General features: G+C 35.3%; 1 protein-coding gene across 1 annotated transcript in view; it reads right to left on the bottom strand.

Moving 5' to 3' along the window:
- Positions 1–592: 592 nt before the first annotated feature.
- The window catches only part of LOC107096196 (diacylglycerol O-acyltransferase 1-like), a 17853-nt gene continuing 5084 nt past the window's right edge, over positions 593–13361 (bottom strand). Inside the window, exons 3-17 of the mRNA XM_015392749.1 lie at positions 10165–10205; positions 9188–9273; positions 7879–7931; positions 7505–7610; positions 7157–7285; positions 5799–5873; positions 5306–5409; positions 5178–5216; positions 4513–4554; positions 4322–4366; positions 3976–4088; positions 3548–3613; positions 3339–3426; positions 2561–2623; positions 593–2480 (exon numbers count right to left, since the gene is read on the bottom strand). Coding sequence (XP_015248235.1) covers positions 2334–2480; positions 2561–2623; positions 3339–3426; positions 3548–3613; positions 3976–4088; positions 4322–4366; positions 4513–4554; positions 5178–5216; positions 5306–5409; positions 5799–5873; positions 7157–7285; positions 7505–7610; positions 7879–7931; positions 9188–9273; positions 10165–10205 — 1197 coding nt within the window. The 3' untranslated portion in view covers positions 593–2333. The remainder of the gene's footprint in view (positions 2481–2560; positions 2624–3338; positions 3427–3547; positions 3614–3975; positions 4089–4321; positions 4367–4512; positions 4555–5177; positions 5217–5305; positions 5410–5798; positions 5874–7156; positions 7286–7504; positions 7611–7878; positions 7932–9187; positions 9274–10164; positions 10206–13361) is intronic.

The following is a 13361-nucleotide window of genomic DNA, read 5'->3' as shown; positions in this document are numbered from 1 at the left end:
TTCATTTAATAATCACTTTTAGAAATATATATGTATCTATATATATAATATACTTGCAGCCATAGAGAGCACAGACTTCATATTTATTTATCTTTTTCACCATGAAATACTTTCAAATGTTCTTGTTTCACCTAATAGATCCTAACAAGTGTTTGGTTAATTTGCACGGCAGTTAATTTTCCAACAAATCACCAGAGCAGTATAAGTGATGTTTTACACAACTGATCAAATTAGTCATTAGATGCATTAATAATTTCTTTAATACTTTTCAAATGTATGTTTACATATTTTTATTGGTAAATTGCATTTCAGATATTTTTCCACAATTTCTTTTAAATATTTGTGAGATTTTATAGGAAAACCTACTTTGAATTATTTCCATTTTTAAATGATCACATTTTAGTATTTGGTTTTTGCCCGAGACATCGCAAATCTTGTTTTTTATGTTTAATGGTCTACATGTTAGAACAGTAAATTATAGTCAATTTTAAGCAACATTAATGAAAGTAGTGAAAACAAGATTTGTGCGATTTTAGTTAACATGGCAGCGATACAAATTGTTTTAAAACAACAAAACAGAGCCAGAGGGATAGAAAGCACTTTTAATCAGACAGCAGAAGGATTTTGAACTAAAAGATGACAAAAAAAGAGATACCATCAGTAAGTAAATTCATTCATTTTACAAATTTCTATCAAATAATTCAGAGAACATAAACACAAAATTGTTAAACTAAGATTAACTCTGGTAACTTCAAGTCCACCCCCCAAAAAAACCTCCATAACCTTTACCGTTTGTACTTCAGGTAAGATAGCTAGCTAGACAGCCATGATTTTCCTTTGAATATACTTTTCTGCACATATTTGGCAAACATTAGATGGAGAATTGGATCAATTTGAGCCACGATATTATTGAAATGCATCAGCTATGTGCTGAAATACTCATAAAACAGGATTATTGCATTTTTTCCCCACTTTAACACCTTACTGAAACAGAAACTAACCATACAGTGAAATTACAGCTCTTGATCTTGTTAACTAAACGCAGGCACTTGTTTTTCATAGGGAACACTGATGGGTTTTCTAAACTGGTGTTTCCCCTGCTGTAACTAGTCAAATTTTTATTTTTTGTTGGGGGCTTAACAGCACTGATCAAAGCAAAAATACAAAAACAAAAGGATCTAATACCGGATGAACTATTTGGTGAAAAAGCTGCTTAAGTTGCTGCTTTTGCCAAAACATCAGGACATTCCAACATCTCGTGGAACATCCATCCTAATTAATTTTTCCAACCATAATAATTATAACTTAGGGTAGTGCATTCTTAGAAATCTATTGCTTTTGTTAACAGCATGCAGATCTTTAAAGTGCAAAAGATATACATCATTGGCTCAGATAAAAGAAAAAAAAAGGTTTGAAATGATATAACATCTCACTTTAGCAAAAATATAAACAGCATGGAAAGGTTTTTTAAAGCATGAAATCATTTGACATTTAAAATTTTGTGCAAAGAACATGTAATATTCCAATGCATATCAGGTAATACACCATGGGCTTTTTTTATGGAGCCATGACTCCTCATTCCTGTCCTTGGTCCATTTGATCCTTCTGGGAAGGGATCCTCGCTTCCTTAAAATGTTATAAAGATGATTTTTATTTGAATATTAGAAAACACTATATTGCACAAAGAGGAGAAAAAACATTTTTGGAATACAGGTAAAGAAAATAGTTACTATGACAACTTCAAAATCAGGACATCTGAAAGGGTTCAGCCTTAATCTAGGAAAAAATAACCCATTTATTAAACCAGACTTGTGGCGCTGAGATACACAGAGTGACCTCTTTGCCACCAACATAGACACAAATCTCATTCAGGCTTTCATAGAGGCAATATTTAGTTCTGTTTGCCTGGCAGTGGTTTGTCTTAATTGCACCTGATGTGTGCCAGTTTTGTTTAAAAAATATACATTTTAACTCAACTTTTAATAAATGCTTCTTTGGTGGATTTCATGGAATTCGTTTGCTTCACTTCAGCAAATCAAACAATAAGGGATCCTTTCCTTAAATAGGCATCAAAGTCCAGATTTCGTTTGGGCCCAGGATCAAATCATTAAAGATGAAATAGACATCAAACACAGATGGTGGCAAAGCATCTGGGAGGTTTAGTTTGTCCGAAGGCTTACAAAGGCGGAAGGTACCGTAACTTTGAATAACACCAAGTACTTTCCTGTAATGAACATGTTGCGCTCTTGTCTCATCAAAGTGCAATAATGAAAGCAGAGCCAGCTTTACATTTTCCTTTTGGCTCATTTCAGTTTTTTTTTCTTCTTCCGTTTCTATTTCGTGCTTACATGATGAGTAACATAGTAGTCATGAAAATACATCAGCACAGCGATGGGCTGTCCAATGATGAGCGAGAGCCAGACAGCCGCATTGCCATAGTTTCCGTTCAGGTAGCGACCCACAAACCAAGCCAGGGGAACCTACAGCAATAAAAAGGGAGAATGATTCAGAGAGATGTCATCAAACAACCAACAGGAATGAATGATTGTATGTGTTTTACCTGAGCCATCATTCCCATAAAGGCCCAAAGTCTGAACATCTTCAGGGGAACACTGACCAGGTACTGAGAAAAGAAAATTCCTTTAAAATGATCCATACTGTAAATGGGTATTATTTAAAGCACCGATTTTGAATAATTCAGTCCACATATATTTTATTATATGATGTAAACCTAACACTAAGAAACCACAAGAATGTTTTGTTTTTAAAACCTAGAACAAATGATAGAACCTGAGAATTTTTTTCTAGAGTTTCTGTATTGTAAAAAAAAAAAAAAAAAATTACATTTTGATTTAAAATGAAAGATTATGAGATACAGTTTAAAACAAAGAGAAAAAAAAAACACTGACATAGCCATTCTATCTAAAGCTGAATCATACAATGTAAATCAGATGCTAACTAATGGCAATATTTCCTTAATGTGCGAACAGTGTGCACAGCACAGAGAGGGAACCCACTGCCCAAAACCTGAATGTGCAAAAAAAAAAGCGCCTGCCAATCTGTGCCGCCCTGGGCAGAAAGCCACACCTATATCATAGAGGTGCACTCAAGTATGCTCCCTTAAAAGAAACTAAACTACTGACAACTCTTCACCCACTGATCTACATTCTTTCATATATATTTAAGCTATTTTCCCAATTTTATTTATTTATTTTTGTTCAGTGGTGTTTGCTTTGAAATAAATCAAGGACCAACGCGGCATCGTCTATGAATCTTAAGCCCCAAATGGTTCATATAAAATTTTTGTTGGACTGAAAAATTTATTGAGTTTTTTTCACCTCATGGAAGAAGGCAGAAACTAAGAAGACAGCAGTTTGGGCCAGAAACTTGTTGGTCCCTCTTTTCAGCATTGGCTTATAGAAATGTCTATAAAAAAAAAAAAACAACAGATATAGACAAAATATATTCTTTTAAATCTATAGAGAGCAGAACATGATGTAATATAGCAAAACATATGTCTGATGTAACATATCCAAAGCACTCTTGCCTTAGACACCATTTGTGGACGGGGATATTCCAGTTAGCCCAGAAATACGTTACAGTCTCAGAGTTCCTGAAATATGAAGAAGGGAAACAGTTGAGATTTGTAAAACCACGTAATGTGAATCAAACAAAATAAATATTTTATCATGACCCTTTATCCTGTAATTTTAAATGCAGAATATTTACAAAACATAAAGTCGAAAATAAATCAATTTAATCACTTTATTCCAACAGTTTTCTGCTTTTGACATTTTAAAATATTTATTTTTCTCTTTAGGATAATTAAGGCTAATAAATCATTGGCCCTGTTATTAACTGCCAAGTTTCAGTGGTAATAAAACCTGAAATAAGTTAGAGGCATCTGTAAAATTCTGTTAATACATTTATTTTAGTTTCCTTCTTGTTATTGAAACCTGTAGGAAGTCAACTCACCACCAGTCCCTGTAGAACTCCCTGTCTCCAAACTGCAGCAGCTCTGCCACAAAATTCATAGAAGAGTGGAAAAACCAGTAAAAGAAAATTAACCATATTAGATGGTTAGGGACCTGGGAGAGGAGAGGAGAGGAGGGAAGTGGAATATGGGTGTCTGGGTTGGTTAGATCACAGTACAAATCATACTTCCCAGTGAGAGAAAAACTTTTAATTTCAAGCAAAAAAAAAAAAACTGATGACAAAAAATTGATTTGGTCAAAAAAAATGTTTTTTTTAAGCTTAAATGTTTCACATTGTCAGTTCTTTCTCAACAGTAAGGCTCTGTCAACACTCTACAGCAACTCACAGCTAATTTGAGCATTCGCTCCACCATCCGAGAAAAGTCCATTTCCTGCAACAAGCAAGGAAGAAAATATTTACTCAAATTAATGGATTTCCAGCTTACTAGATATTATAGTCTGAAATAATTATCCTGATTATTTTGTTGTAAAGCAAATGATCATGATTATTATCCAGTGTGTGTTTGTGTAGACATACCCGGAATGGTTTCATTGAGTTTTGAATAGTGGGAACCATCCACTAAAAGACAAGATAAAGGTCAGTCAACAACTGAGCAAATTAGTATGAAACAAACAGCTTAAAACCAACTGGAGAAAACCTCAAATATTTAAAGTGTAGGGTAGCGGGACAGCGGTTCGATTGTGAAAGTGGAATTTATGTTCAATCTGCTGTCCTGACTAAAAATAGGACATTCCCACTGAAAACACAACAGGTCAGACCACAAGACAAACAAACGTATGGATTTTTGTGATAGTCGTTTTGCTCTTAACCAGAGGTGATATTTTCTGGTTACAGGTCGAGTTTGAAAGATCACATTACCGGTAATCAATATATAGGTATTTTTCCCAACCCAGAAACCTTTGGGGAAGCATTTTTCAAAAAGTTTATTATCACTAAGCCCACGATTCAATTCTGAGGGTTAAAAGTGTTTTCTTTCTTTTTAACAGATTATTCTCAGTTTTTACTTATGCCTAAAAAAAAAAAAAAAAGGATGAATACATATTCAAATGCCTTTTAATTTGCCTTTTTGTTGCCAAATTACCCTCAAGTATCTCTGGGTATTCTGGTTTTGACAGAGGGGTCCCGTATCAAATTAATCTAAGAGGCTAGTGTTGTGATTGTAATGCAAAATTAAAACAAACCTGTTGTATTAATCCCACCAACAGCTGCATAAGAAAAAGCTGCAAGAGATTATAATTAACAAATTAAACCAATCCAGCACAACAGTACATCTTATGATATAACATGTTAAACCCCTTATTTCTCTCACCATTTCAAAAAGCCTTCTTATCAGGAACCGTTTTCGTATTCGTGGAGATCGTGGGAAGTTGAGCTGGTAGCAAAGAGTTGGAGCAAACACAAAGTAGTACATGTCTAAAGAAAAATACACAAGATAGGTCAACGGGTGATTGAACACCAAAGACAAAGAGAAGTCCAGTAGCCTTTCATTAAATTCCTAAATTGTGCCTTTGACTGGATTTTTGAGAATCTACAGCAGTGTTTACATCCTAGATTTAACCAGGTTATTGACTAATCCACTACTAATATAACACAGACTAATAAACAATGTTATTTCAAAGACTGGCTGGGTTTGATGTCAACATTAAAATCCTCATTAATGATAAAACAACTTCACAGAATGTGATTGCCCATTATCTTTAATTATATTTGAGAACAAATTTTTTAAATGTATGTATACGTTTTCACGTCAATCTTCTCTTGCTTCGTTCAGACTAAAATTGCAGCCGTGATGCTTACTGTACCTCTGTGTGTCAGGTTCCCTGGGTAGGAGACAAGAGAATGAACTGCTGAGCCATTTGATTGTTGAACATCTGGACCTACAAAACAAAGGAGAATAAAAAAGTCCTTTAACCATCTTAGACTTAGACAGTACTTTATTGATCCCTTGGGAAGACTCCCTCCGGAAATTAAGGTTACCAGCAGCTTACAGGGCAAAAAAGTATTAAGTTAAATTACGTTAAAATTAAGCAACAAAAAAAGTATTAAGTTAAATTAAATTAAAATTAAGCAAAATACATATATCTCCTTTTAAGGATTATCTGCCTGCAAATGATTTATATAAAAGGTAAAACAGATTGAGTTGTAATATTTACCTCCACCAAGGAGGTTATGTTTTAAGGAGAGTCTTTGTCTGTCAGTACGGGATAGCTTAAAAAGTTCTCGACTGATTTTAATGACATCCTTATCAAAGGTGTCACTCATGTCATTAAATTTGGTGATGATTCAGATTACAAGCTGGATTAGGGCTGAACGATTTTGTCAAAAAGCTAAATTGTGTTTTTAACTGTGATTTTATTTAAATTTTTCTTTGCACTACCCCAAGCTTTTGAATGTTTCACCCCAGGATCTCAGCATTTTAAAAGCTTGCTTGTCTGGAGTTCATTGTTGCAGGAATTTTCTGTAACCTTTGTGCGGAAAAAGTTGCATTTAACTCGCATGTAGGGATTTGTGTGCTTGCTGCAACTCTCTATCTCTCTGTGTGGCATCAAACCCGAATTAAGTGTATTACTGCCACCGAAAGGGCTGGAGTGAGTAATTTAGTGTCTTAGTCTTGTTATATGTAATGCAATTAAAATTGAGTGCCCCTGCAATTTGAAAATTGCATTTATTTAAATTTCGGTTATATTGTAATTGTAATGAATTGGCCCACCATAATCTGGATAGGGGAAATTTTTAAAAGATTCTCCAACATTGTGAGACAATGACAATTGGTGGGACAAGCAGTTCCCCACTAAACAAGAGGGTGGCAGCAGAGTATTGACAGCCTGAGTATTGGACTAAAAAAGTCTGATATTTTACTGAAAATAAAAACACAAGAAAAGGGAATGTTGGACTAATAACAAGATAAATTAAAAACTGATGAAAGGATTTTATGTATTTTATTTTATTTTTTTACCACAGGTGTGCTTCATGCTAAGGAACAATTCCCTTTAATGGTGGAGGAGGATGTCTGTGCTCTGAGTGCTCTTCTAGTTTATTTCCACTAATTACATACACAGATTTTTGCACCATCAATAGATAATAAAGACGCTCTTGAATATAAATTAAACATAAATAAACAGAGCTAGATCTAAACTTCAGCACAGAAGCATTCACTTACATGAATATGATCGTGTTAGTCTTTTAGCTTTGGCTTGTCTGATTTCTCTGCACCACCTGTTGGCGTCCTGATAAGAGTAAAGCTTGAGAAACAGCACTGTGTAGATTCCTAGAGAAAACACCCCACCCACTGACAAACACAAACACACCACCACATGAACAGTTAACAAGAATGAATAACCAAAGATAAACTCCCAAAAAAATATATATATATATTTGGCTTTGAATAGTCAAGATGAAAAAACATTTTGAGATTATGTCCTCTTTTGGTTGTTTTAAGCTAAAATTACAACTCAGCAAAAAGTCACGGTGAAAGCTTAGAGTTGGCATGTTTTGTATTTAAACATACCTGGGGTCATGGAGGTCACAGTGAGGACTATGGCAGAGGAGAAAATCAACATGCATACAAGGTTGAACATGTGGAGAATCCATCCTGTAGTTTCAGAGATCGTACCCTGGCAAATATAGCAGAGTGTGCGTCATCTCTCTACGCTCAGTGAATTTGATGTTATCCATAGTCCAATCTAGGTCAGAGTTTCTTGCCTTATCAGAGCAGTTAGAAATATGAGGACTGGTCGACTAATAAAGCATAAAACAAAAGCCATAAAAGAACGCCATAAAGGCAAAGCTGATTATGATGCTTGAAAACAATAAGAAGAAGTTTAAACTTTCTAAAGTAAAAAAAAAAGAAAAAAAAGGCCTTAATATACAATAAAGACCTACCACCGCCAGACGCCTCTCTACATATAAGCTTGTCAGGATGAACAGGTTGGACCCTGAAGCAAAAAGGGAAAACTGGTTTATAGGCTTTCTTGATGACTTCTTAAACACATTTATAACATATAATACATAACTTTTCTATATCACTCCAACTATATACAGAAATATAGTAGCATGAGAAGTACAGGTGAAGCTTTTATTTATCTACATTTACAATAATAAACTCTGCAAATGCCAAATGCCATTCAAAGTATCTAAAAAAGCAAAGATTTATAGTAGAGCATATCTGTAAAAAGAAGCAGTTAAAGGCAAAGAACTCATAACTGGTTGTGATGTGGGGCAGTCTTGTTTCTCTCCACTGTCGCCACATGGTTCCTCAGAAGGAAGAGGAGGCTTTTCTTTTGTTTGTAAGCTGAATTTGACTGTTCTGTATTATCAAGGACTTAAAAAGGAATCAAATGTAGTTGAATTTTAATCTCTCTATATGACTGGATTACATATTTCTAAACTGCACCCAGTGAACAAAAAAAGCTATTTGTCTAGCAAATACTTTAGGCTTCTAATCTTATGAAACTAATTCTATATTGTGATTATAAAATAAGGATTTGATCTGTACTGTCCTAAAATATTTTGTCGGCATATTAGATGAATAAAAGCTGTACTGATTTTATGTTACTCTGCTGTTACTGCAGACTTAAAACAAGCGAGTTCTCACTTTCTTATGCTTCTACTTAGAAATTCAATTTACTGCATGTTTAAACCGATGCAACACAACAGAACACCTCCATGCTGTTTTTCAAAAGGGATGAATTGAAATTATTTTTTTCAGTAAAGGGCAGACAGTTTTTGGATCATTTGAGCATCACTTCCAGAAATTACATCTTTCCTTCTGCAGTGCTCTACAATTAGTACAATAGTGCTATTATGTGGATTCTCTTATTCTATTGACCTTATAAAAAGTTCAAAAACAACACAGTAAACAAGCACAATTAGTTCCTGCTACTGAGATCAGACCTATATCAGACCTAAATCAGTTTTATACCCTATCCAGTATGTAAAAATAGAAGATAGCAAATAGTTAAATGACTTGTTCTCTAGATCTCACCTTTCTAAAAATAAGTTGGTAATAAAATCCACAGAGATGAAAGCCACTTTTTTGCATTTCATTTGTGTTTTAGAGGTTTGTCTGTGCCTGAGAGGAACAGTGACCCAATGTTAAAACTGACAAATTCACAAATTTAATGTCAAAAAACCCAAAACAAACAAGAAAAACATTGGTTTATATTAGTGCAATAAAAATAAAGCTACATACCAATTATTAGGCAGGCTGCTGGCCAGCTATAAGGGTCCTTTAAGAAAAGAGACACTACTTGGATTGGATCTACTAGAATGCCATATCTGGAGGAAGAATACAGGATAAATTAGTTCTACAGGAATGTTTTAAATAGGAAATAGTATGGTAAATAAAGTGAAATGAACAGTGTGGATTAGAATAATTATGAATCATAATTAGAATGTAATTATGATTCTGTACAGTCATGCATTAATTTTTAAATACACAGTATATTCAAAGAGAAGAAAACATTTGTTGAATGAATTCATAACTCAAATCTTTGCAAAAAAAAAAAAATCTTATTCGTAATAAGAATGGACTGCATGTATCTAAAGTTAGTCGACCAAAGATATCATAGCATAACTGGATTTACATTCAGCTCCTCGTTTAGACCAGTCACAAAAAACATCTAAAGGGGAAATATGTGAAATTTGAAATAAACTGGTGGAGAGGTCGCGGAGATCAACTGTTACTCTGGAGATTTAAAAAAAGATATTTTCTTAAGCAATTTTATAACTCATAACCAAAATCAATCAGCCTAAATGGTATGGTATGCCACTTTTTCTTTCCCGTTTTTAAAAAATAACAAAAGGGGACCTCTGTATCACACTAAATTTATTCTCCAGAGAATAAGAAAGTAATGGATTACAAAATAAAACATTTTAGAGATGCTGAGGTTAAATTTCTTTTAGAAGTCATTAGAATGACAATTACTGTGACAACAGTGATTTTGTAAAAAACAAACAAACAAATAGGAAACGATTATGGTAAATGGAAGCATTTTCATTAAGGATGACAATAAGTGCCGAGGTCACCGCTAAGTAACTGTTAGTTCAAAGTTTTTAATAATTAATGATTAGTTGGAAAACTGGAGGAGGGAAATTTAAATAAAAACATGTAAGTGTTCTGGTAATATAGTCTGTATAAATGTGGCTTTTGTATTTGTGAACACTCACTTGATAATGTTCTCCAAGAAGAGTCGCGCGTTACTAAGCACCTAGAAAATAAAGCAGTAAATGATGAGTTAATTACAGTCAAAGAGGAAATCTTTTCTCCAGGCATTTCAGTGAGACTGAACTTTGCTAAGACGATAAAAAATTCTCCCTTTTAAATCTCCTAAATCGTTTCCCATTCTATGAACTCTCAGATTAGCCGTGCAGACTGACCTGTTTTCCTTTCACTGAAAGCTGAGTTACTGATTGTTCTAAGCAAGAACAGGAAAACTGAGGATGGTTAAAGAGTCATTAATTTAAGGACCCTTATTTACTGTTTGTACATTTACAATTGCAAACTTGAGATTGCGATACTGGCTTGAATCCATTTGCTGTACATGCCACACCCACATTTTGATTATTTTTTACAAATCAATACATTTCCTTGGTGTCTAATTGACTGTGCTGTTTCTTGTGGTTGTATTCTGTGGTTTCCTCTGTTTTGCTCTAATGCTCTGATCTGACATTATAAATACCCTTGTGTGTCATTTATTTATTAGACCAGTTATGTTTTGTTTGTGCTTTCTGATCACTTTTAGGAGCTCATAATGGGTAGTAAAAAAAACAAAAAAAACAATAACTATACATCTCATAATTCCCATTACTCCTGCTTACAGGCATCAGTCCCATCTGTAGAACATGGCAGCTCAGTCCTGCTGCCATCCCAACTGCAGTCATACAAGATCCTGCTGTTGCTCCTGATGTTGGCTTAAAACACTTTATGATATTGTTACACATTTAAGTTCAAAGTTCAGCTTCACCTCAGCTTCTAGGAGATAAAACTGATTACAGACTCAGCAAAGAGGTAACATGTTTAGATAGGTCTTTGGCATGCATGGTTATCAGAAGGCAGTATTGGGATAAGTGTGTCATCTGAGGTATATGATACAGTCATGTTAAAGAATAGGGGGGGCAGCTTGTAAAAGTCCTGCAGAATAAAATAGTTAAACTCTCATTGCGTCCCCTGTTAGAACCTTCTTGTCTTTTTGCTAACCTTTGCCATGGTAACCTTTAACATAAGCAAGAGGGCCATCATGTAAAACAGAACAAAGGGATCATTGGTCTTTGCCAAGCAGAGGATTGCAAAACGGGTTTCTGCAATAGTTCAGCTCTACCAATGTGTCTATTTTCTGAAAGGACTGAGAGGTTAGTATGTAAGGAGAGCTCCTATTCATAATATACAGGCCCCCGCTAACTCACATCTTAACAACAACATAAGTTACTAGAACTATGCAGCTCACACACAGCTATACATTATGATGTCACCAGGTGACTATGAACCCATTCAATAAATCACTGCATGATAAGGCAACATTTTTTTCAGACAAATTCAAACAATTTTAATAGTTTTAGAGCAAAAGAAGAGTGTTCAAACATTGGCACACAGCTTAACTAATACAACTTAAAACCACTGGCTGAAAATCTGGCTGTAGTTCCTTCAAAAGCAACATAAAGACAGAAAAAAGGTTAGCCTTGCATTGCCTAAAGAACATCTCCAGGATTAAAGAAAAAATAGCCCCATTTACACCAACCCTCTGGAAACTGAACCGTGCCGAGTTCGGACAAAGCTTTGATCAGTTAACCGTGCCGAGCCCAGTTCCTTATGACCGTTTACCCACACCTCCTAGTGGTGATCTACGAACTACTGCTCTTGAGGTAAACAAGCAAACCAACATGGTGGCGCCTGTAATATTCAGGAATTTATGATTCGTTGTCCTTGTGATATTTCGTTGATGCAGAGTCAGGGGAAAAAGGCAGCCTTTGGTGAATTAGTTGACAGAGTCGGCTTTTGGGAAGTGAATACTACAAACAGTCTAATCTGGGCTTACAGACGCATGAAACAATGACAGACGTTGGGGTTCCTCACACTGTTCAGTAGAAGTGTGATGAAAGCTAGCGTTTTTATGAATGTCTGAAATTTCCTGATTACAGAGGCTGACTGTAAGGAGATGACGCTGGATGCTCATGCGCTCTTTGTTATCTGAGAACAGTGCCAGATCTGAACCGCGGCGAGACCTACTGATGAACTAGTACCATTTTAGCGAGGTTCGGTTGTGTCTGGTGCAGTTCTTTGTGTCATTTACACTCAAAAGCTATCTCGTTTAGTGCGCTTGGAATGATCTCAGCACAGTTTCAAAAGGGCAGTGTAAATGGGGCAATAGTCTCAGCAGGACCTTGAAAAACGACTTAATGCGTCATCTTTAGTAGAACTGATCACTGCAACAGTGTCTTCACACATCTGCTTAAAGAGCTGATCAGACAGCTGCAGCTTTTCCAAACTACTGCTGCCCGGGTACTCACTAAAACTAAGGAAGTGAAGCACATCACCTCAGCTCTAAAATCCACTAGTCCAACACTGGCTCCACTTATTTTAGAGAATAATCTTTAAAATACTTCTGTTAGTCTATAAATCACTGCGTGGCTTAGCTCCAAAATACATTCCAGAATTGATGTCAATGTATCAACCCCCGAGACAACTCAGGATTTCTGGTTCTAGTCAACTCTGGATACCCAGTACCAGATTCAGACATGGAAAAGAAGTTTTTTGTTCTTAAGCTCCACACATTCCGGAACAAACTTCAAGAAAGAAGTAAAAGTGTTAAAAACCAAGTAGATCAAAAATAAAAATGTATTAGCCCAGAGTCTTTTGACTGTACTAGTTAAACATAGGTAGTTTAGGTTTGTAGTCCAACTTTCTTTTATTATCAATCGCCTTATTATTTCTTTTCCCTTTGTAAAGTACATTCAATGTATATCACATTGAATTGTCTTGCTACAGAAGGGTGCTATTATGAATTAAGTTGCCATTACCAGGTGAGACTTAGATTGAATAGGAGGTTAACAGAGGAAATGTGACAGTTAGCCCATGGCCTTTGGGTTTGGATGCTTTGATCTCAGCTGCAATTGATGTGAATCTCCCCTTAAAGGGGACACCCAAAACATGATTAGCCTTCATTTTCTACTCACCCCCATGCTGAACAACACTCTGAAGTACTTTTTTGATATCTCAAATGCATCTGGAGATCTGGGAGGCTTCTTGCTGTCTGCTGACATTCAAATAATGGAGGTCTATGGCAAGCGATATTGAAAGGTCCATAAAAGTCCACAAAAACGGGTCAATATTCCGCCATCCTGCTCGTTCAATGTATTCTAAGTGACCG

The sequence above is a fragment of the Cyprinodon variegatus genome, unplaced genomic scaffold, assembly GCF_000732505.1.
Source record: "Cyprinodon variegatus isolate N-32 unplaced genomic scaffold, C_variegatus-1.0 Scaffold605, whole genome shotgun sequence".
In the NCBI taxonomy this organism is placed as follows: domain Eukaryota; kingdom Metazoa; phylum Chordata; class Actinopteri; order Cyprinodontiformes; family Cyprinodontidae; genus Cyprinodon; species Cyprinodon variegatus.
Note: the sequence above shows the minus strand (reverse complement) of the source record. Positions and strands in the feature narration are given on the sequence as shown.